Below are 24,632 nucleotides of genomic sequence, written 5' to 3' on the forward strand. Positions count from 1 at the left end.
TAAGATGGCTGCAGAAAACTATGATGAGTCGAGTCAATAAAAAAGCTTTATTGTGCACAGAACAACACAAGACAACACTCGAGACGCAGTTCCAAAGTTTTAAAGTTCCTCATTTGTGTATAGAAACTCTTACAGCTAAACTCCACATGAGGTCTGGGGCAGGGTAGCAGGTTGAGAAGCTCTACTGCTGCAAGAAACAAACCAACATTAAAGTCAGACAAACATCTAAACATCTATTTTTCCTATTTTTTTTGCATAGTTATTGTATTACCAAGTATATGCATCTCTGTATACGGTGGTGTGTGTGTGTGTGTGTCTCACCTTAGCCTTCTGGTTCTGGACAGGCAGGTAGAGTTTAAACTCTGCTGGGAGCTCATCCTCAGAGTACAGTCTGTCTGAGAAATACACCCTCCTTATACGACAGTTAGCGTGGATCTGAGAGGATATCGGATCAGACATTAGCAAAAGACATTACAGTTTCTATAGTTCAATAGTTCAGAGCATTTACCACTCAGGATATGGTGAAAATGTGAAGCATCTGGATTTACTTTAGCTAACTGAAGAATGTCAACAACTAATTCTGAGTACTAACTTGTACACGCAGCGTCTCTATATAATTAGTTCCATAGGCCCTCCTGGTGAAGTCCGACAGGTTGAACTGAATCTGGTTCCAGCCATCATCGAGCCTCATGGGCATGGTGCAGATAAATGGCTTCACTCGAGTCGTGCTCTGATAGTTACTTGCCCGAAACCGCCGCCTAACATTTTTATCATCTAACACCTAAAAGTTGCGAGGAGAAACCAAGAAAGCATGTGTGATTCTGAATCCAAGTATCGCTGGATACAAAGATGTAAATTAATCATCATTATGGGTTGTAGTTATTATATATTATATAATTAATTATATAATTAAGACAAGATAAGTAGAGGTGCCTTCCCCACCTGGACTTCAAAGGTGAAATACTTTTTGAGGTTCTTAATGATCATCACCAGAAATGGAAGCTTGATACCCAAAGTTTTCTTGGGGTCAGCAGGACAAGTTATATATGTGGTGCTACAGGGATAAAAAGCAAATAAAGCAAGTTAGCGCACAAAGAAGATGACAGTGAAAAGAACTTGGATGAGTATTAACCACATAAAACTCACCTAACATTTGTCCCTTCAACCTCCAACACCAATGAATGTATGTCATTGTCTGTGATTCTTTTGATGTGACCATTCCTCACCTGTGAACACAGAATAATATACATTGTTGTGTTTTATACTACTTTTATACATACTAGAAAGAAAGAAATGATAAGATTTATTGTTCAAAATTGAAATGTTGTTGCTAATATGTAGATTTATAAATCCTCTGGTTCACCTCCACTGTTGTTAATCTGAATTGTTGCTTAGCAACAGCGCCTTCAGGCCCTCAGTGTATCCTGCTACAGCTACTTACCAAAGTCTAATAATCAGCAAAAATCTGAAGGCTTATTTTAATAATTTAAACTAGCTGTATTATCAGGTCATATAAATATGCATATTTTAATAGCGCCACAACTCCTCAAAAAAAACACGCAGTTCAATTTTGTTGCTTTGAATACCTATTGGAAAAATGTATTTAGTTTCAAAATATCAACAAGCAGAGAGCAACAGGAAACATCAAATAATCAGATAATAAAAAAATTTAAAGCGCAGTACACAGGAGAGATAACTAATAACTAATAAATCAAGGAGGTGATATTTAGTCTTTACTAGAGCAGCTTGCCCCTGTTCATATAATGGGTAGCTAGTTAACTAACACAGCCTTAGCCAGCTGTAAATATTGCATACAAAACATATCACAAGAGATATTACAGTTTTAATGTGATCAAGAGTTATGGTCAAGACGCATAACGCTAACTTTACACTAGCTTTAGCACGACTAGCTAAGGAAGCGAAGTTAGGTTCATAGCACTCATTGCTCATCTCAAATGCTGCTTACCTTTTTTTCCCATATCTGAAGTGGTTTGCTGCCAATGCTGTATAAGATAGACAAGAACCCGCTTTGAAATGTGTTTTTAAACATCCTCTGTGTTTAACTCACTGTCGTTTTCACATGCGTGAGTCTACTAACTAAACCAGTTGCTAACAGGCTTTGCGTTTGTTTACAGATTTTTGTTTCCGTTCCCAACGCTACCGCTTCCGTGGCGTTCCGTGGTGTACTAAACAATCAGTTCCGCTGCCGGAAACGAAAGAAAGTTCCACTTCTCAATAATTCAGTTGATTCTGTTAAATCTGTCATGTGTTGAAATATCCAAGCACGCCTTTTTCTAGGGCTCTATAACACGAAAGGACTGAGGTGGACACCGCTTTATTATCTGGGTGTTGCTTGGGAACGGAATCGCTTCGCCATGTTTACGCCGGCTCTTAAATGTTGACGCATCACGGTTGCTGTGGAAACAGAATGCTGGATAAAATGATATGGGAACGTCTGACACGTTAAATAAGGTCATTAAGCGTCTTTTAATTAAAGGTCATATAATAAAATTAAATATACTTATGGGACAAAATAAAATATGAATACTAATACTAAACTTTGAATTTATTTTATTTGTTATGCTATTAATGAGATCAGATAATGTGAAAATATCAAACAATCAAATTCAAGTTTATTTAAGGTTAAAAGCTTATTGTGTGATGACAAATCCATCTAATCATAAGGAATATTAACTAGAGATTATATTTAATAAGCTGCAAATTCAATGTGGGATACAATGTGAAACTCCAGAAGAGCGACCAAATCCAACAGGTTGTTAAACAATTACTTTTATAGAATATTTTAATAAATATGTGTTTTTTGTTGAATAATATAGAACAGTATTTATGTCACTGTATTGCTGTGACAGAATGTAGAATGGATTACATTCTAGTGCGACACAGACTAAAGCACATGTCTAGTTTTTAATAGTAATTATCCATGATACATGTAGCCCTAAAGATTACATTAAGATGCATTAAAAACATAATTGTCATCATTGTCAATATAGGCAGGTCGTGCTATAGAACAACAATTAAAACCAAGCATTTAGCAATTTCAAAATGTTTTAATGGCATAGATTTTAAAGAAATATGTTAACATAATGCAATTTGACTCTTGTTATCATTAGACCCCCTATGACTAATATAAATGTAAGCTCTTAAGCTACCAGTTTGTAACACACACTTTCATAACTAATATTACTTTAGTAATTTTCTCAGATCATAGAAATCTCCTACAGACCCACAGAAGATATTATACAACAAATTAAAGGCTGCATCGCACTTTCTGAACACTAGAAGACTGACTAACATTTTTGGTGTGCCACTTCAGTTCCCAATTACTTTAATAATAACAACAGTCTTGAAATAGATACTCAGGTATATTTCTGCACTCCTTTCATCCAGTAAATCTTTTTAAAGTGGAACATCCTTCTTCTCTGTCTCCAACACTTTAAACAAGCTGGACTCGGGTAGTTTCAAATATTTGAGCAAGCCACAAAACATTTAAAATGTTAGCCAGGTACTTTGCACATCATGACATCATTAATAGCACAAAATAAATCAAACGTTTTCCTTACTGATGCAGAAAGAATACACTGGCATTCAGTCCAGCAGTGTGTTTATGCTGCAGGTGGTTCATGAAGTGCTGCTCTCAGCCAAATAGTATCTGTGTTAGAATAAGTTTTGCATTTTCCTCTGCATTCTTTCTTTTTCCTTCACTTCATGGAAGTGTGCGTGTGTAAATTAGACCAAAGGCTGGCAGCTTAGTAAAAACATCTACAGAAACAGTTTATTCTTCTTTGTCTCTTTATCTCTATTATTTTTCCCCTCCCTTTTCTAATTGAATCAAGTGTTTACACAAAGACAAACAGAGGTGGAAAATCTGTTTTTTTTTTCTTTCAGTGTTGGACCACCACAGAGGCAGCTTTAAATAAACTTTATTGAAAACCTACTTGAATAAAATTGTCCGTTACGGCCTCTTTTCTTTACTGTTCAAGCATCAGACAGCTCTCAACTTCGGTGCATTTTTCCTGTCATGTGATGTCTGCAAGCCACTTACTCACCTGACGTTTCAGATTGTGTTGTTCCCACTTCCACCCGTAGCTTCCCTCAGTGTGTATATTCTGTCTTATTGTATATTCTGTCCATTTCTTAATGTTGTTTTTGTTTTCTGTGATTTATGCTTCTGGGCCAAAGTTCTGTTTTGTTAAGCTATTGTCTTCTGTTTTTCTTACACGTCCATCTTTCAAATTACTACACTACCAGGAAAAATATAAGGAAAGCTGTTATAGTTAGAATTATAACATTAAGGGAAGAACAGTAGAGAGAAACTCAGGAATGACAAATGAAGCCCAAGAAAAAGGGAGAGCAGAAAGATGGCGATGGAAGGAAACAAAAGCAGAACTGGAGAAATATTATGTTTTATTTTTCTCCAGTGTTGGGATGTGCTCATCCCAACACTGCTGCTCTGGGAGACGAGGGGATGACATGAGAGAGAGATGAGGAGGAGGTCCATCTGCTCCGCTCTCTATTCTCTGTTGGAGGAATGATCCCACACGAAGAGGTCCACATCCCCACTCTCCTCTGTCTCTTGACCAACTGCAAAACAAGATACCAGCATATAAGAAGAAATGAAAAGAGAAGATTTACAGGAACTGAATCTATCACGTAAACATCGAACATTTAAGAAACTGTGGATTTAGGACTTCGTTCACCATTTTGCTGTGTTGATCAGGTACGTTTCAGAAACGCATTTACTGCTCTGCAGTCTGTCAACATCAGGTCTCAAAATTATGCATTTTAGTGCAAAAAATGTCTTTATTCACTTTACCTAAATGAGCACGCAGTCAGCAACCTGCCTTTTTTCTTGTTGCCAATATTTAAATCTTTAGACTACACACAGTCGACTTTACAGTTTCAAAGTTTAGCTTAAAGGAAGGTTTATATTTGGTAATTTCTAAAATCCAGTCTTAGCGCTCAACCATGAATCCAGGCCTCAGGTAGTGATAAACAGCCATAAACTCTTTGTAATAAACTTCTACTATTGCCAATTTTATTAGAACCCACATCCACATAAAATGAATTAAGTGATTATTATGAAAAGAAAAGATCAAGGTAACAAGTTAATAATAATCACCACAAAAACATTTGATTCTTATTCTTTAATTCTTTATTTTAACGTAACTGTAATTTAACAGAATTGGTTGAGATAGCAGTGTACAGGTTTTTTTTTTGGGTTTTTTTTAAGCCCAGGCCTTCAGCCGTGTTTTATCCAGCTGTCTGTATGATGATGAAGAGTGGAAAGACCTTCCTCTGCAGGACGTGTTAACAGACAGGGGCTCATCCGTCTCTGGCATTTATAAGGAAGGAAGACACTTTTGGCCAAAACCAGTGAATCTGTCAAACAATACTTTTAACTATAAAGTGAAATCCATCTAGTTTTCTGGTGTGGCTTTCAAGGGAATAAATAATAATGACAAAGAAAAGGTTTATGCGGTTGTTTAGTGAACAGAAGACACAGTAATTCTTCAAATATTTGCATAATATAGTTTTGCATTAGTATTAATGCAAGGAGGCCTTTAATTGAGAACGTTTATTATTATGTTTAATCAGATGACCATAAGAAAGCTAAGATAATCTCACTTTAACAGACAAAACAGTGAACCTGCTGTGAGCACTGTGTACTTTACATTGTAATGGGTAATTCATTTCACTCCTTCGTCTCTGTTCCGTCACACACTTTAAATGCCATAACTTATATAACATCAACAAGACGTCCGAAAAATGACCGGATGAAATCATAACAGCTCCTGAGCTCGCATGTCAACAGGTCCGTCTCCAGCACAGCTGAGCACACTGGTGTTATACATTTTTTGAAGCTCATCACACAGTATCTTGAGTTGGGACCGTTTTGTCCAGCCACTCGATGTTGCACTATTAAAGTTGCTGAACAAAGACGCCAACACACTGCAGCACAGCAGTTTAGTTTTATTTTACACCACATTCACGTGTCCTTTCTTTCTTCAGAGTTCCTTTAATATTCTCGGCTTTTATTTAATCTGAAAACTTGAGAATTTAAAAGTCTCCACTTCAAACAGCATGTGTTAAAATACAGGACTGATTTTAGACGAACATATGTCTTGCACTCAGTACAACATGTGTCAGAAGCGTGTTGAATAGCTACACACGCGCTGACGTGTTCATATTAATGCTGTACACTATGTTTAAAGTAACACACACAGGGTCGTGTACTTAACTCTGTTGAAAATGTCACATCCTTTTAGAGAGCACATGAAGATGGATTCAGTCGTTCCTACAGTACGAGTGGATGTTGTTTATAAGACAGGGATTTCTAAAGTCTCTCTCTGGATTAACTTCTGCTGGTGTTGACCACTTTAAATCCCCATGGGTCATTAGTCTTTCAATTTTTAGTACACGTGTGCACATGTGCTCGCTAAGCTTGCACAATTGTGTTGTTTTAAGCCAATTACTTTATATTTGAGCTTTTTTACATCTTTTTACAATGCAATATGGATTGCAGAGGCGGCAAGAGGTTGAGACATCTGCCTCCATCAAACAAACAAACAATAGAAGACTGAATATTCTGGTAGCATTTGAGCACAGTTTTAAGTATAAATGTTTAGTAAATGTACTAAAAGTTGGGTCAGTGACCTCACAGTGGGTTTAAGGCCATGTTCATCACAGCTCAGTGTGTTTGTAGCTCATTCTACTGTTGCAAGTACGTAAAATAATAAATAACTAATGACAAATAAAAAACAATACTTTATTTACTCTTTCTTTATTTATCTTCTGCCACTAAGAACCCAATCTACAGCTTGTTCACCCTTTACAACCAATGGAGAGTCTTCCCACCAACATCACCTCCATTCCCACAACGGAGCTCCTCCTCCTCACTCCAGACCCGAACAACTGCAGCAGCTGGGACCAGCGATGGGGTGCGCCGTACCTAGCCCACCTGGATGCGCAGCTGTACCAAGATTTCTACGCTGTGTGGGTCTCTCTAATGGTAAAGTGGTGATTAAATCACTTCATGAAGGATGAAAGTGATTCTGCATGATTATTAATTATTATTAACAGTCCATTGCTCCCTGCTGCAGGTATGTAACTGTCTGATGCTGGTCGTCGGTGTGGTTCTCAATAGTTTGGCTCTCTATGTCTTCTGTGGAGCCTCCACCCACTCTTCAGCGTCTGTAATTTACACTATGAATCTGGCTGTAGCTGACCTGCTGGTGGCGCTGTCGCTGTCTGCTCGCATCGCCCTGTACCACAGTGGAGGGGGCTGTGTGGCCTGCTCCTACGTTCACAACTTCAGCTACTTTGTCAACATGTACTGCAGTATCCTATTTCTGACCAGGTAGGTCAGGTGGGTCACCCCCTCGTTCAACATGTAAAATGAATAAACAGAATCAGCAAGTACAGTAAAAACCTTTTGCTCTTCTCTTTGTGACTCCCCTTCGTTTCAGTATCTGTGTAGATCGGTACCTCGCTGTCGTCCATGCGTCCAGTACTCTCCATCGATGGAGGACAACGGGAGCAGCCAAGTGTGTCAGCGCCGCAGTGTGGTTCATCGCAGTTGTGGTGACCTACTCTTTCCAGGTGAAGACGTACAGTATGCAGTGCAAACACAACACGCTGAGGTAGAAACAGAACATTTCAAATCTGTCCTGCCCTCATCCCACTCTTCTTCTCTCTTCTTCTCTGCAGACCACGGCGTTGGAGTTTAGCTCTTCCTGTGTGCTCCTCCCTGCCCTGTTCTACCTCACCATCCTGGAGTTCCTCCTTCCTCTGCTCACTGTGGTGGGCTTCACCCTGCGCGTCGCTTGTTTTCTCTCCTCCAGTCAAGGCCTGATGCCCCAGCAGAGCAGGGCCAGGAGGGCCCGTGCTGTCAGGCTGCTGGTCACCGTATTGGTGGTCTTCACTGTTTGCTTCACTCCTTTCCACATCCGCCAGGTGCTGGTTTACTTCCAGGTCAAAGTCGGCGAGGAGGGGCTAGAGCGGGAGGCATGGCACGTGCTGGCTTACCACATCACAGTGACCCTGAGCAGCCTGAACAGCTGCTTGGATCCAGTGGTTTACTGCTTTGTGACAGACAGCTTCAAGAGAGTGTGGAGGACGAGAAGGACGGCAGGGAGGGAGCGGGAAGCGGAGGTCGGGCACACAAGTGGGGGAGAGGGAGAGAGGAATTTAGTGAATAAATGCTCAGGTACAGCTTTGGCCATAGCTCACAGTGTGGCCACACTCACCCTCAGCAGCTCACCGCTCTCTGTAGCCAACAGGGACCAGTGACGCCTCTCGACGCCTGGGGATGGAACAGTCGAGTCTTCAAGCTAGGTACAACAAGCCACTTACAACCTGGTCATAAACAACACTTCAGTGGCTGCGTTCCTCCGTCCATCCTCATTCTTTCATGTCTCCATGTCTTCAGCTTTCTGTTCCCTTTGTCTTGAACGTTTGCTGCGTCTCCTCCATCACTTTTCTCTAATTTTCATCATTCAAATTGTCATCATTTCATTGTTGCTATCAAACTAAGGCATAAAACAATCAATAAAAAAATAAATTAATAAAAATGTGAGATAGTGCTGAAAAGTACTGGATCATCTTAGACTAGCCTAGATTGACTCTCTCTTGATATTTGTGTTAGCGCTCGGCCAAGATCAGCTTCCCCTCTGGGGAAAATGACAACTAAGGTACACCGCCATGATGCTATACATTCAGTGGTCACTTTATTAGGATGCAAAAACCAAAATGCAGTGTTTTTAGTTTTAAATGAGTATTATGGCTGAACAGTGAGCTTATGAGATCAGTCTTCAGTGTCATGTTAGACAAGTATTGCTGTGTAAAACCAGCAAAACAATGGAACGAGTCTTGAGTCAACACACTAAATAAGCTAGAAGCAAAGCTTTCTTCAGATCTATAAACACTTTTAACAGTACGCCTCTCAAGCACATAGCGTAGCTCCCTTTAATGCCTTTGTTTATCATTTTACAAGTGTCTAAATGGAGCTTTGTCGACAGCGTCATACAGAAAACCTACAGCTGTAAAACAGACTTTAAAGGAAATGATGATGTTAATTATTCAACACACTGTGTGTTTTATTGTGTGTTTCTGATATTAAAGGATGTGATGCGTTGGTTTACAGTTGCATAAAGTATGATACATAAAGCGCTTTCTGTTTGTTGTTTTACCATTTACATCACAGAGGACTGAGCAACAACACAATGACTACACAAACGTGTTGATACTCCATGTATATGGGTAAAAAGGGTCAACTAGATTCATGACATTGTTTATAGCTCAGCATTTTGTTTGTTAGTTATTTTTTTTAGTTGTAAAAATCTTTAAAAGCTGTGTGATTAAATGTATTGTTTGATCGTACTACTTACTACTCACATAGAAATGACCACGTTTTTTAATACATGTCCTCAGCTGTGTTGTCATCATTGCATTATTTATCTAATACTTCCAAAAGCAGATCAATTACATTTGCACAAAGCTGAAAATGACATTAGTAAGAAATGAACTTGATTCAGCTCCATGGAGCTGGTTTGGTTTGGTTTGGTTTGGTCCACCAGAGGACAGTGTCTCACCACACGCTCATGTATTGTCTGGACCAGTGTGTCATACTGAGCTGCAGCGGTGTAATGGAAACAGACTGGAAGAGACACAAAACAATTTCAAATGAGACTGTGGCATTTTGTGCTGGTATTTGTTTCTTTGAGCTTATATTTAGCCATTGTTTGTCTCTTTTAATAGTTTGGTAATTTTCCATCTCTTTGGGGTCATTACATGTATATTTTTGATCATTATTATATTGTGGTCAGTCATAAATGTGACTTTTCGGTTGTTTTTGTGTCTTTTAACTGAGTTCTGTGACTTTCAAGCAAAAAATATTAATACTTCATACAGATACTCCAAAACACAGGCCCTGGTTTCAGAGTCGGCAGGAAGATTATTCATTTAAATCAGCGGCATTGCCCTTTAATCCCTTCAGTGGAGCAAAAGGTCTTTAAAGTTCACCTAAGATAACACTCTGGGACTGTAAGTTTATACCACTAAGTGCATCACACTCCCAGACCATCAGCTGGTCCTGCTGACACGAGTCTAGGTCAGGCACACATACCAGTTTCAGGTTCCTTCTCTGGTTTCTCTGTATGGAAAGAAAGACGGGCTGTGACCCCGTCTGGGTGAGAGAGAGAGAAATTTGACTCTGCAGGAACAAATATTTCTGATCTTCCTCTCCTCTGTCTGTGGTCTGACCACACAGCATCATGGGAAACCAGTCAGCTGATTGATAAATGCTGACTTAGGAGGTTTTAACCAGAAAAAAAAAAGAAGTCCTGAAACAGCAGACCAGCAGGTTACTTCAGCAGCAGCAGTCTGTCTCGTGGATGTGGATGTATAACCCAGTTTCTCCTTATGAATTAATGTAAACAAGGTCAAGCTCAGCAGTGCTGTAACAGTTAGATCACGTTCTTCCTACTGAACAAAGCAGTCTATGATTAAACAGTATGTTACACATTTATGTTACTGATTTAACTTTGTAAATAAATATGAATTATCAGGAAATATGTTGTTTTTCCTCAGTGCATTTACTTTATTTAAACAGCAAACTGATTATTTGCTAGTTCATTCTGTAATAATTTAGCGAAGCATCGATAAAAACAAGGCCCTTTTTGTTTCATCATCTTCTCAATAAGACTTTGAGAAAGATGCAGACTAGGAAAGGAGCTCTTGAACTTGCAAAACACAAACAGAAAAGAGTCTTGTTGAGTTTTAAGTCATTAAACTAATTACAGAGGACCAACAATGTATTCCCCAAACGTGCCTCTGAATGACTCTATAATCAATATTACACATTTTACAATATTATATTTTATTAAGAGCATAAGGTATTTCATTATTATTATTATTATTATTATTATTAGAAATATGTCAGTCCAGTGCCAATTTAGGATGCAGTATACAATGGAACTGCATACATTTACCCAAATACTGTACTTATACAAATAAACTAATACATGATAATGTCTTATTTTACATTAACCATGTGTGGAATTAGTTCCACCTTTACCAAATACAGCATTAGTGACTAGTTACTATTGTTTTAGTGTACAGATCTCTGGGTAATATAATGCAATGATACAATGAGTTGAAATTAGCAGTAAAAACTGAATTCACTGGTAAAATACTTCTTCATCTCCTCATGTTAAAATGTACATCAAGTCTGAATGATATTTATAAAATAAATGTAAATGAACGAGAGTAGCAAGAATTAACCCATCTGACTTTTGATTAAAACTCTTAAATAATGACAGGAGTCATCGTTGGTTTACATCTGAATAAATTTTAAAGGTGCGTTCCATACAGTGTTCATCAGAGTCCTACATATGAAGGCTCAAGCATATTTACAGAACATAAAGATATATACAGTCTTTATATAGAAAACAAAACTACTAATAAAAATAATCATCTTTTTTTATAGCAGCAAAAAAAGAAAAAAAAAACTAAAAGAGAAATATGTATATTTACATCTCTTCTTTTCAAATAACAAGGCATATTATATATGGTACACGGCGCATACTTGCTTTCCCATTCTTTAAGTATTCTTCTTGATTTAATCTCTGAAGATCAAAGTATAGGCATTACTCTCCTCCATCATTAACACACAATTTACGAGAGGCAGAGCCACACACACGCACTCACACTCACACTCACACAGCTCAGCCAGATTGGACTAACTGCACTGACTGCTGCTGTCTGGAAAGATTAAACAGCATCATCATGTCGCCACATTCATTCAGTGAACAGAAGGATGGTATAGCCAACACGACTGCCACTGGGAAAGTGCAAAGGCCAAACTGTTGTGTGTGGGCCAGCCTAAAATAAAAACAAAAAAAACAAAAATCTAGTTGAGATAAAATACCAGAATAGAGACAAAGAGTAAATAACCTCTGGTATTGCAGCCATCGATTCCAGAGCTGTAAGTGTAAACCTGGTGATTGCAAAGAACAGAAACAAGAATGAAAACAAACACTGAGATGACATTTTGAACACACTCCTGCTTTTTGCTTTACACGTGAGCAGCTGTGAGATGACTAATCTCTCTCTCTGTCACACACACACACACACACACACACACACACACACACACACACACAATCCAGTCTGCTTCGGTAATATCGCCAGTAACAGCAAATAGAATGGTTTAAAACTTTTGCAAACTAAGTTAAATGTGACCTTTATAGACAAGAAAGCCCAAAATAAATATCCACAGTTATTTTTTTTTTCTTTTTTCTTGCTACATAATTCTTCTGGTTTTTTTTTGTTTTGTTTTGTTTTGTTTTTTTTACTTATGTGCAAGTTCTGTGCAGTGTCAGACCTCCCCTGGCTTGTCCAACAACAAAAACATGATTTCAGCTGAAATCAACTCACATTCATTGACTTTTAAAAAATTACATAAGTCACAAGATGGAATCAAAGGTAAGAACTCAATCTCCCAGCAGGCCAAGCGAGCTGATGAGCTGTCTGAACATTCACTCTACAGTAAAAAGGCCTGGGACAAGAAGAACAGAACAACACCCTCCGAAAGAAAATCAGAAACTTTCCACTGCATTGGAACAGAAACACTCACGTTGCACTTCAAGTATTCAAGGCTTGGAGTTTCTCGCCTACACTTTTAACAAGGACTGTTGCTCGGGACAACACACCTCATCTTTTAGCACACTTCAACACCATCCGTATGCATGTTGTGGTAAAAAGTGACATGATGAGTGCTGTCTGAATATTTACTCAGACATGTGCAAAAATGGAAAAGGTCACATGCTTGTTAAGAGTGTACTGACCCAGAGCACAAGGCTTCAGCTTTAAGAGTACATGTTAATTTTTTTTTTCTTTTTACATATTAAAGTTCAAACAAAAAGACACAAACATCCAGCCATGCATTATAAAACACATCCCTGACCTATTAGGACAATAAAGAAAAGAGCTCGTGTGGTTTGTACAGTCATACTTTGGTGTTCCACACGTGCATATCACTGTTGTCGCATGCAAACCTCCCAAACCAAAGTTTTTTTTAGTCTTCATTTTTATCCTTAAACTGAAGTTGTGTGTCCATTTTTCATCCAGAGTATTTTATTGCCCTAATAGTCACAGAAGCCATGCAAAACTCGTTGTCTTTTGTCCACTACCAGAACAATGTACTACTCAGTTTTGGGACTGACTGGATGTACCTGAAATTATTGAAGGAACTTAATTTGTTAAAAACATTTGTGCACCAAAACCCACTAAAGTGAAGAAAAAAAAAACCAAAACAACAATCAGCAAATGAATTATCTTCTAAAACTAAAATATTCAAAACAAGTTTCTGCACTAAATGCTTTTAATACATACACTCAAATCAAAACGTTTCATTTGTAGATGAACCCACCGCAATTTATATATTGATTTGTTTCAGCTGATCGAGCTGAAGAGAAAACTGAGCCCAATCCACGGCCTTCCACCCTGACAGATGTAAGAAAAACGACCAAAACAAACAACACTGCTCTGCTCCGCCTGATTAACAGAGTCCGTTATTGCAGCAGAAGTTCCCATTTGTCATAAAACAAACAATAAAACCTTTCATTTTGCTTTTCGAACTTCAAGTTTCAGCTTTTTCTTATTCATTTATTTATTTTAATCACATCCAGCACCATCAGCTAAGGAAACAATAAGTGATGTTAAGAGATGTTTTTTTTTTAATATTAGTCTCATTACTGCAGATGGAAACTCAGCTGTTTTTCCTTCTCAACCACCTCATGCTACTGTTACCTGCCTTCATGGAACAGCAGATGCAGCCATTTTGCAAAAGCAAAATGTTAAATTGTTTAATTAAACTAACTGATTTAGGGTCAACCTGATAAATCATTATTGGCTTTGATTTTGCCATAAAGTAATCACTCAAATGTTACTTTCTTTACTATATAATTATGTTTCTACACCTACTCTTTCAAATCTGTCTCTTAATCTGAATCAATCCAAAGTTCGGGCATGCATTTCTAAATCTTAATATTTTAGGAAAAAATGCCTTTGTGTTTTTGACCTGAGTTACATGGGAAGATTGATACAATTCAAGTCTGTATAATAAATAAGTAGCTTTAAAAGATCCACTGACTAGCCTGTCTTCGTCTAAAGGTGGAACAATCCACCTAACAGCACCTCGTATATACAGACTGTAAAGCTCACAAATTAAACTTAATGTCAGATCTTTTTTTTTTTTTTTTTAATCTGTACAATTATAGATGTTGGTAGGCAGATTTTAGGACCTTTTATTACCGTCTCACAGAAGCCTGCTGTTGACCAAACACACACGAGATTGCAAACAGTCTTTTCATGTAAACCAACAATGTGAAAAAGCATCTTCTCCTAAATGTCTATAAAATTAGACTAGATCATAATATATGACTAAAATAGTGAACTATTTCTCAAATGTTTCTTTGACCCTGGTCCTCTTCACTCTCTCTCCGTTATTAGACAGCCATCCATTAAACCACACAATTACGTATTTAGCATCCACAATTCCTGCTTCTCTTGATAGATTATATTTACCCCACGGAAGAGGAACCAACACACCTGTAACAGGACCATTATTCTCCATTCAGGTTTAACAATCCTGAACAGTGGAGGGATTTATTTAGTCTCTCTCTCCTTATATGTTCAATTTATCCAGGATCCACTGTAATATTCCAGACTCCACTCATTACTGGCATAGTAACAGGATCAGGAGAGTGTCAGGAAACTGTCCCAAGGCGAACAAATGCAACACCCTAAAAGCCTTCAAGCGCTTTTCTTTTTTTTTAAAGTCCATGCTAACTCTAATGCTATAACACTTTTTTCTTTTTTCCAACAATGGCTCAGCTAATGTGCAGTTAATGACAAACTTTGTGCTAACAGCATTTAAAAAAATAAACATGCAGAAAAAGAGAAAGAGAAACAACAACTCCACATCTCTCTTTTCTTTTCCTTTGCCGTTTGGTTTGTCTCCTCTCCGCTCCTCTAACATGCAGCATGTAGGTTAGTCTGGTTATTATAGAAGCTTCATAATCACTTTTAAAAAGATTATTCTGTGTCTTCAGTAGATTATGAAACTATTTTTGGGATTGTAATGCCCTGTATACGACCATGTATACTGCAAATATTCTCAAAAATGCTTTTTCTCTCTCTCACCTTGTTTTTAACTCCTTAATTTTTAGAATCCTTCTGCCATGGGAAGAAGGGGAAAGAAGAAAACGTTTCAAATTGGGAGCTGAAGATCAGCAATTTCCCCCAGGAATCAGGCTTCGGGCTCGGAGTTTCAGAGATTCCACTTAGAAAAGTCTCTAGAGTCTTAAAGCTACTGTCGCAGAGTGATGTAAAGGTCCAGCAAAGCCCAGATCCTGTTTGGGTTGATTTTGGTGAACACCTTGCCCCTGCTGGAGACGTCATGTCAACAGATGCACACACACTCGGCATCCACTTCGATTCCAAGAGGAAGAATGAGTTTAAGCATTTTTTTTTTTTTTCGAATGACTGCAGCTTCAAGGACTAATGTTCATCAACAGTGTTCATAATTCTGGTGTTCATTCAATTCGGATAAAGAGGTGTCTGTCTGTCTGTGTGTCTGTGTGTCTGTGTGTTTGTCTGTGTCTGTGTGTGTGTTTGTCTGTGTGTGTGTTTGTCTGTCTGTGTGTTTGTCTGTCTGTGTGTGTGTTTGTCTGTGTTTGTGTGCCCTGAAGTTTCCTGTCCAGGCAGCTGCTCAGTAGCACCTCCTAGAGGCCCTGAGAGACATAAACAACCTTTACTTAAAACCATAACTGATGAATTATTACATCTGGACGACCCTGACGGATCAGTCAAATGTCCATGAGGGTTGAATGGAAGGAATTTTGGTGACGGCCAAAAATATCACTGGGACCTGAATGTTTTTCGCAGGGTAACTTGGTCTGGTGTCACACTGGTCCCACGTCAGATTGGATAGTTCGTGCAGCAATTCAGAAAAAGTCTGTCAATGCAAAAACTGACACCAAAAAGTGGGCAGAGAGTCCACCGGCTGCTCTCCTCTCTCTTCTTTTATCATGTGGACGATGGCGCATCCTTAAGACGTTTGCAACTGCACTGATGATTAAAAAGTGAATTTAGGCTTGTGTACAGTGTCAGTTGAGTCTGAGCGTCATCACAGAGCAGACTCGTTCTCTGTCGTGTAGGAGGAGGTGGTGGTGGTGGCCTTGCCCTCCTTGTTGAGTTTCAGGAAGCTGGGTTTCTCTGTCACTACAGTAACGGCCACTTCATTGCTGTTGGGATTTTCCAACGTCGTCAAGGCCTGTTTTTCCGAAGCTTTAGCTGACTCCCCCTCCCTGTCACAAACAAAAGCACAATTGTTGGAACTAGGCTGGAGATATACTTCTTGTTTACCAACGCATTGGTATAGGTGAATACCCTAATAAGTGTAGTCTTGTTTTTTTCCATGTTTCCATCATTTTTCGTTTTTGTTTATTCTTCAGTTGTGTTAAAATTGGTTTCAAGTTTTGTAGAATTTCTGTGATATTGATACCAAATTTCTGATATTGTGACATCCATAGTCTAGTCCTTATGCTAAGCTAAGCTAGCTTACTGCTGTCTTTAGTTTTTTTATCTAATTCAGACAGCAAATAAGTGAATTTTCAAAACTGTTACTTTAATGACTAAGATCTTTTTTTTTCTCACCCGTTGTTTGGAGCCGGGTAAATGACCAGGAAGCAGGCGGTAAAGAAGCCAAGGAGGGAGCCTCCAGAGGCCACCATGGGAATAACACGGACACTGCCAACAGCTTCCACCACTGCACCCAGAGCGGAGGCCACCAAGATCTGACTGATGTACACCTGTGATAATGCATAAAGATTATAGTGTATCACTACAGTGTATCAGTGTTTTACTCTGTGCAGCAGATCATCTACAGTATTAAACAGAAGTACACATTTTTTTATTGCATTATTAGTACGGCGTAAACACCCACCTGACAGGATAAAATAGCACAGTCGATGCCAAAGCCTCTCCGTGAGTTTCCAGGACTGTGCTGGATGTACTGCAGGAGCAGAGAAAGTTACAGTCGCTCATCCCAAAATAAATATTCTGTGCATTCTAGGACTTATTCAGTCATAAAGCTGCATATTATGGGCACATACAGTATGCCTTATAGTACAAATATAACAGAGGCATATATGCAAATGTAAAGTTAATCTTTAGATTTGCACAAATTCAAATTTAAAATAATGAAATCGGTAAGTTAAAAAGAGAAAACGGGGTGATGAGGTCCTGCTGTGTTTTTCTCAATTGTTGTCACACAATAAAAGAAACAAACATGGATAATAAAAGGAGAATACTTCAGTCTGTACCTCTTTCATTTCGTGATACTGTCCTAGCAGAGCATAAGGACAGTAGGAGATACTCATGGAGATGATGCCCATGCTGCTGATCATCACCATGGAAACATACACGTTAGGGAAGATCGCCATGACAGCAGTTCCTATCAAAATAAAATAAAAATTACACGTTTCTTATTAGCTGCTCACACTTATTTTGTGTCATCATATTGCTGCAGTGTGGTTCATACCTAAAGAGAATGCAAGTGTCCCTAGGATGTAGATGACCCTAATGCTCAGGTCAAAGTTGTCAAGGTACTTTTGAAGAACAGCTGGAAAAAGAAGATTAGTTGATTGGTTAGTCCAGAGTTTATTGTTAATATACTAAGACAGATAGTGGCACGTGATAATATGCATAATGTGTAAATGATGTGTGCTTGCGTTTTTTTTACCTGAGCATGTAGCAGCAGTCATGGCATATATAACCAGTCCCCAACATCCCATCTGAACTCCTTTGTGGTAATTATCTAATACAGTAGAATTAGCAGGGGCCTGAGAAAGAAAAAGAAAAACTTGCTTGAACAGTATCCATCCTGCACAAATGTCTATTGGACACTAAAATAGAATTGCCTTGTGTTTTCTCTACAGTATCTACTGCTCTTTTTGTTTGTGTATTGCTGATGCTCGTACAGTAGGATCTCCATGGTAGATGACTTGTCCCATGAAGTCTGTGAAGAAGACGGCTTCGGCGATGATGGAGAACCAGGTTAGCAGGTGGCAGGCGCACAGCCGCAGCAGCTCCGGAGGCATCTTCAGCATGGAGAGCCACAGCAGTCGCACAGTGGTCTCAACCTGAAGAGAGGAGATATAAAAGTTAAAGTTACAAAAACTTGAACCATTAATAGTATCCCGGTTTATCAATGAACTAATTGAATCCTCCATCCACTCCTCACCTCTCCCTCTTCACTCTCTGTATCTCCGCTGGAGGAGTTGGTGTTCCCGCTGCGGTGTCTGGTTCTCTGTCGGTTCCTCCTCCTGTGTCTGGCCTCCACTTCGTAGAGATCGTTCATGCTGCGAGATGGCTTGATAAGAAAAGCTGCGTTGGCCCGGCGGTAGCGATAGCGGTGGTTTCCCACGCGGCCATAGTAAGAGAAGGTGCAGGACGGCTGGCGATAAAAGGTGTGACGGTGACGTGCCTGCCGCGTAGGGGCTCCGGTACTGGCAGCTGCAATAAGAGAGAGTACAAAAATAATTATTCTTTTTGGTTTAATAAGTTATAAAGAGAAGATCAAACATTAGCATTACATATAAATTACCAACCTTTGACCATTCCAGCACGATGGGCCTGCCCTTTAGAGCTTAACCTGTCAGTGCTCATTCTGTCAGCATTAGTTAAACTGGCCAACAGCCGCCCGTTCCGTGTCCGTTGCTCGTTGAGCTGGTTGTTCAGCAGCGCCTCCTGTCCATCGTCATTTTCCATTTCTTGTAAGAAAGCTGAGAGGCGGGAAATCTTGGGGGTAGCACCGTGTGTTTGGTGGCTGCTGTTATGAGGGGCGAGCTGGTCCTGACTTCCTGTGCTGCTGCTGCGGTGGATGCTCGCGAGTCGAGAAGGGGTAGTGTTGTGAACGGGGTTGAAGAAGGAAGAAGTGGTAGGAGTCGTGCCGTGATTGGGTGAAAGGCGATCAGCGAAGATGGATGGCTCTATGTGGCACAGGAACAATGCATCATGGTCCAAGTGGTCAAGGGTTGCATCTGCCATGGCGAGAACACTGTCACTTTTACCTGAAGACACATGAGAAGAGGGTTGATTAATTTAGATGTGAGGTATTCAGATATCATTATAACATCTGTGAGGTCATGACTGGATAAAGGACAAAAGGGGCAATAAAAGACTTCTGATGGTAATAAAAACCTACAGCTCAATTTATTCCAATTTGAAAAGGGAAAAAATTAGATTTAGCAGCAGTGGCTGTTAACTTACTTCGTACAAGCTCCACCTCTAGGAAGTCCATGTCCATATCGCCTTGCTCTGACTGGTCGTCTCCATAAGGGTCGTAGAGCTCATAGCTGTCCATCGTTTCATTCTCTCCAATCATCTCCAGCTTAGGGGCGAGAAGTCCAGTCCTGCCATTGGCTGATTGTTGTGGGTTAGTGGGATCTGGACTCTCCTGGTGAAAGAGCAGTTAGGAAAAAAAAGGTTTTGTGACACAAAACAAAACAAAGCTCGTTATTTGGTTAAAACTGGATTATAGCACACACTGTACCTGGTCCAGCCTGTCATGTTGGGGCGAGTACTGCTGCTCCTCAATGCTGAAGAGATGCAACACCACAGACAGAGAGAAGAGGACGGCGGCGAAAAAGAACAGGATCTGCTCCTGGGACTTGAAGACTGCTCCGAGGAAGGTGTGCGTCCAGTCTAAACCTCCAAGAGCATAGCCGACTGCACCACCAAGACCTGCAAGTATGAACGTGGCAACAGGCTTAGAATTAGAAACAGATGGAGAAGACACAAAAAGCACGGGCGAAGAGTGAGTGTGTGTCAAACATCCAGTTCAGTGAAACTTTTCACCTGTGTTATATACAGTATGTAATATAATAAGATATTACAATTCTGTCAAAGTTACATGTTTGTCACACATCAACTGCACCTGCTGAGGCAGCGTGGATGTTAAGAGCCATGTCTTGTTCTTCTGTATCGGCCACGTCTAGCAGGTACGCTCTGATTGGTCCTTCTGTGGCATCTGCGCAGAAGTCCAACACCACCACTCCCAGCACAGTAAGAACAATTCCTATTGGCTGTCTCCCCTGCTCATCACCCAGTGACAGACCTGACACAGAGAAAGAGCATAGTGTAAAGTTTAAATTGTAAAATGTAATAGTGGAGTTTAAATCACTGTTTTATTAGAAACAGAAGTTCAATTCAATAATTAAAAAGTATACATTTAAGCACACATAATCTCAATAAAACAAAATAATACAATAAACAGTCCAAATAAAAGTATAATTTATAAGTGCATCATATTTTTTTTCCAGCTCTTTTGTTCTGGTAGATTTAGAAAAAGGAACCGTCTAAGGCATGTTTAGAGAAAAAGTTATTAAACATAATACAAGCATGTAGTATAAGGAAGTTTCTATATTAAAAATATCTGAAATTGAAATGGTTTTTTTTGAGTTGCCAAGGAGGATGGAAATTCATTATTATCACCACATACCAAGTCAAACATGAATTACAAGAGTGATATCAAAGCTTATGGGTAAATACATGATGCCCTTTAAAAAGAAAATCACAATTTGTCAAAAAAAAACAAAAAAAAAAACAAGTGAAATAAAAAACTAAAGTTCTAGTGCTGATGTGACCACGATCAGTGCTGCTGTACACGTGTTATTAATAACAGATTAGTGAGTTAGAACGGCCACACAACAAATGGGTCACTGCACGTTGTGTGACCTTGTGTGTTTCAGTACATCTGTGACTTTTCTTTCAATGAAGAAGTGTGTGTACACTGTGTGTGTGTGTGTGTGGGTGTGTGTGTGTGTGTGAGAACGATATCAGTGGCAGTGTGACGCAGCATGACTTTACAAACTGAAATCCATTAATGTCGCGGAAACAAAAACATTCGTAGAAGGTAAAGCAAAGTGTGTGTGTGTGTGTGTGTGTGTGAGACAATGGAGCTACGTTACTCACTAGCAGACAGGAAGTGAACTGTGATTGGTGGATAGGGGGAAGCAAACAGGAAGCATTTCCCTGTGAACTGCTTGCTCCTGTGTTCCCATGTCAACGCGCACACACACACAGGTTACTACAGTTTTCCCATGTCTCCATGTGTTGTTCACACACATTCATATACACACACACACACACACACACACACACACACAACGATGGAAATGTACAGTTTTTCTATTCTCTCCTCTCTCTTGGATACTAGTCACTATTTTTTCCCATGTCAACTCCGCTGGCAAGGTGCTTTCTCACACACACATACGCACTCTCCCGGGTGCCCCGAAGTGACCTTAGTGCCAACCTCTCTGGAGAAGAATGGAGGTAGAGCAGAATAGAATTGAATAGAAATGAATTGAATCTGCTGAGAGAGAACAGTTCACACAGCTGTCATTCTTCTTATTTATAACTCCTCTGACAAGTATTTAGACTTTGTTCTATTTAGAGACGTTTCAAAGGCCCAGTAGATACTGATGTGAGACTGATAAGAGTGTTCTGAATAATACTGGTATAATAAACAATAAAAATCCTGCAGATAATGCAAAAAGGTCCAGAGATCAAATGAGTTTTCAACTTTCAATATAATATTTGTAAGATAATTTTTTTAAATATAATAGTTCTTTTTAGGATCAGGTTCCAACATGCAGCAATGCAACAATAGAAATTCATCTATATGCCTGCAGTGTTCACTCTGCTCTAGTGCTCTTATAAGAAAGTGAACCTTGCCATCAGTCTAAAATTCAATTATCCAAAGAACATAAATAATTCAAGGTACTTTATCAGACATTTATATACAGTATTATGCATCCTTCCAAGACACACCACAAGAGCTCTAATAACTAAGCACAAGTGCTGTGCACAATATGAGCTGAGCCTTTTCACTGGGTTTTTCGTGGCTCTCAGTCCAGTTTCACTGAACCTATGGGCTGATAACACAAACTTTACAACCCTGTCTTCTTTGTGTGTTGGTGCATGTTTACATGTGTACAGTGTCAACATATGGTTTGACATTGCGACTAGAACAACGCCCATATAAACGACCTAAAGATCAATATCTTTGTTGTACGATTGGCAGCTGATCTATTTGTTCGATTGGATTGGATGAAGATGACCTTGTGATGACATTTGAGTGATGTAACAAACAGATCTAGGACTGAGGTTAACATCAGACTGTGTAAAATAAAAATACTTCCTGACACACACCAGCACAGTTCCCACTGATACACAGAATATAAACAGTAAAAGACACTTTGACATACACTCACCTATCAGCGAACCATTGAGAAACAGAGCCACTCCTATCAGCGTTCCTATACAGAGAGCCAGGATGAACGGTCTCCTCCTGCCCCATCGCAGAGTGCAGCGGTCGCTGGCTGAGCCAATCAGAGGAGTGAACATGAGGCCGAGAACCGGACTGAGGAACCATGTCAGGCTGTAGTACTGCTCTGGAAGACCTGAAGGCAGAGACAGAAGGATAGATATGATTTACAGAAACAGACAAGTAGATGAAATATTAATTTTAGGGATTTCTAGCAACACTGAGAAACCAATGAACAACTGCAATTCAACCATGATGTTTTTGTGTCATCCACTAGGGGGTGCAAGTAGCATCCTAATTGTAGGTTTTAGTTTTAGTTAGTTTTAATTAAACATTTATTAGTTGAGCCTTAAAAAAATAAACATTCGTGTTTGATTTATACAAAAGAAAACAATAATTAAGACACTTCACTGAAGTGTCCTGTGAAGAATTACACAGGTGGAGATGCTATAACACTGCTATATAATGTAACTTTATTTATTAGCTAATAGAGGAAATCGTTCTTTGACAGCCTCTTTACAATGACCGAAACTTGAATTTGAAAGTTATGACCCATTATAACCATTAAATGGGAATAGGACACGAGTATTGCAGTGTACCAGAATACTGCGTGATTAGGAAACTAGAGTATTGCACATAACAGCATACGCCCTTCTATAAAGTGCTGCATCACGATGCTACCACAGCACTGTTCACTCTCCTTAAATTTAAACAATGTTCATTAATATATATTTAAAATGATGATAAACACGACTGCTACGTGGTACAAGTATTGCTTCAGCCACAGGTGAAGTCTACAGTAACATAATGTTTATGTTGCCACCTCAGTTGACCTGTGGCTGATGTTTTCAACACCTTCTGTTAAAACACACAAAGGCAAGAGGGGAGGAAGCCACAGCAACCATACACAACAGACGAGATCATCTAAAGGGTGCTGAGCGTCTGTGTGAACGCTCACCCTGGATTATCACACAAAGGACTGCAACACCGACTCTTATGTGTCGGTTAATGTAGAGAAATTATGAGCACGAGAGTGAAGACTCAAGTTTCTTGGGCTAGTAAGTAATTTGACTTCCAGGAATATAGTGAACAGAAAGTTGATTAAATTTATATTTAATACGAACTCTTTCCTGAGTACCTGAACACAGCATCAGTTCTCTTCTTTCTACGTTTTCCTAAGCTCAGCTTAATTTAGACTGTACTGTGCAGGTGACCTTGTTAATGAGCCCATAGTCTGAACTTTCCACTACTGGAAAGTGGGTGAGGATTACAAACACACACTGCACAAAAGGGTCTGAAATCAGCATCTGTCAATGGAAATAACTTTTATCTAGACAGAGACGCACAGGATGCAGCACCGTGATGGAAACATATCCTGCACAATGTACAGTACACATGCTGTCAATACCTTTAAATAATATCTGACACCATGCAAATCCATCACACACACACGATGAGTTAATTAACTTCACATAAAACAGTCCAACGGATTCATCATCTGAACACTTGCTGAAGGAAAGCTGAATCATCCCGTCTTTATCAGCGCTGTAAATCAAATCTACACCACAAACTGTTTTCCTTCAATGACAAATTGTCTGTCTTATCTTTGCCTGTGCAAACATTGAGAGTTTGGTTTACCTTTAAAAATGTTTTCACTTTTCAGAGGGCCGGTGCTCTGCAAGGTTTTTGAGTTTGACATTTTGAAGAGAACGGACATTTCTGCACCTCAGCAACACCACACCACAATCATATGGTGTAGACATACGCATTAGGTTTTAAATTCATTAGACTCAAACATCTGTTTTGATGTGAATCACCACAAAAACGTTTTACCTAACCTGTCCTACAGATACTGAACACTCTTTTGTGGCCACTCAATTTCAATTTTCCTATATTTTGTTACAACAGTCTAATGTCCCAGCGTGTTAATAGAAATCCCATAATGAAATCAGTCCCACAGTCATCACACGCCCATGTGTCAACGATGACAAAATAACAAAATTACATCAGACTACACCCTGAGACCCAGACTTGGAAACAAAACTATTATTTCAGTGAGCTAGAAGAAGAGGAGGAGGAGGAAGAGGAGGAGGAGGCAGAGAAAGAGGAGGAGGCAGACAGTCTTTCAGCTAAGTGAAGTTAGCTGAACTGCAAATAATTAAATCAGTACTTTATCATCGTCCCGCTATCAAACTGTTGCTTAATGCAGCTCACTGAA

The 24,632-nt window shown here is 39.3% G+C and overlaps 3 protein-coding genes across 6 annotated transcripts in view; 1 reads left to right on the plus strand and 2 right to left on the minus strand.

Moving 5' to 3' along the window:
• Positions 1–30: 30 nt before the first annotated feature.
• On the minus strand, positions 31–2,279 carry cfap20 (cilia and flagella associated protein 20). Of its 2 annotated transcripts, none has more exons than XM_026349040.1 (6): positions 1,967–2,279; positions 1,147–1,226; positions 943–1,054; positions 593–781; positions 322–435; positions 31–184 (listed from the first exon to the last, which is right to left on the minus strand). In XM_026349040.1, exons 1-6 carry the CDS (start codon positions 2,048–2,050, stop codon positions 182–184), a joined length of 582 nt encoding a protein of 193 aa, XP_026204825.1. In that variant the 5' UTR covers positions 2,051–2,279; the 3' UTR covers positions 31–181. The 2 variants fall into 2 exon arrangements, with proteins under 2 accessions (XP_026204825.1, XP_026204824.1); XM_026349039.1 differs by having other exon boundaries at positions 31–187; positions 1,967–2,275.
• Positions 2,280–6,859: 4,580 nt separating this feature from the next.
• Positions 6,860–8,310, plus strand: LOC113154078 (G-protein coupled receptor 20). Its single transcript, XM_026348086.1, has 4 exons — positions 6,860–7,030; positions 7,122–7,378; positions 7,488–7,620; positions 7,729–8,310. Exons 1-4 carry the CDS (start codon positions 6,860–6,862, stop codon positions 8,308–8,310), a joined length of 1,143 nt encoding a protein of 380 aa, XP_026203871.1.
• A 4,028-nt stretch (positions 8,311–12,338) lies between these two features.
• Positions 12,339–24,632, minus strand: part of LOC113153689 (solute carrier family 45 member 4) — a 39,818-nt gene continuing 27,524 nt past the window's right edge. For 2 of the 3 annotated variants that reach the window (XM_026347415.1, XM_026347417.1), the window contains exons 4-16: positions 22,362–22,550; positions 20,024–20,203; positions 19,640–19,830; positions 19,357–19,543; positions 18,696–19,157; positions 18,329–18,600; positions 18,066–18,227; positions 17,828–17,927; positions 17,627–17,707; positions 17,409–17,539; positions 17,030–17,098; positions 16,741–16,895; positions 16,211–16,391 (exon numbers count right to left, since the gene is read on the minus strand). In XM_026347415.1, the coding sequence (XP_026203200.1) occupies positions 16,211–16,391; positions 16,741–16,895; positions 17,030–17,098; positions 17,409–17,539; positions 17,627–17,707; positions 17,828–17,927; positions 18,066–18,227; positions 18,329–18,600; positions 18,696–19,157; positions 19,357–19,543; positions 19,640–19,830; positions 20,024–20,203; positions 22,362–22,550 (2,360 nt within the window). Of the gene's footprint in view, positions 16,392–16,740; positions 16,896–17,029; positions 17,099–17,408; positions 17,540–17,626; positions 17,708–17,827; positions 17,928–18,065; positions 18,228–18,328; positions 18,601–18,695; positions 19,158–19,356; positions 19,544–19,639; positions 19,831–20,023; positions 20,204–22,361; positions 22,551–24,632 lie in introns of all 3 variants that reach the window. The other variant, XM_026347418.1, reaches the window with a different exon arrangement.

This window comes from Anabas testudineus, chromosome 11 (assembly GCF_900324465.2).
Source record: "Anabas testudineus chromosome 11, fAnaTes1.2, whole genome shotgun sequence".
NCBI classification, from domain to species: Eukaryota; Metazoa; Chordata; class Actinopteri; order Anabantiformes; family Anabantidae; genus Anabas; species Anabas testudineus.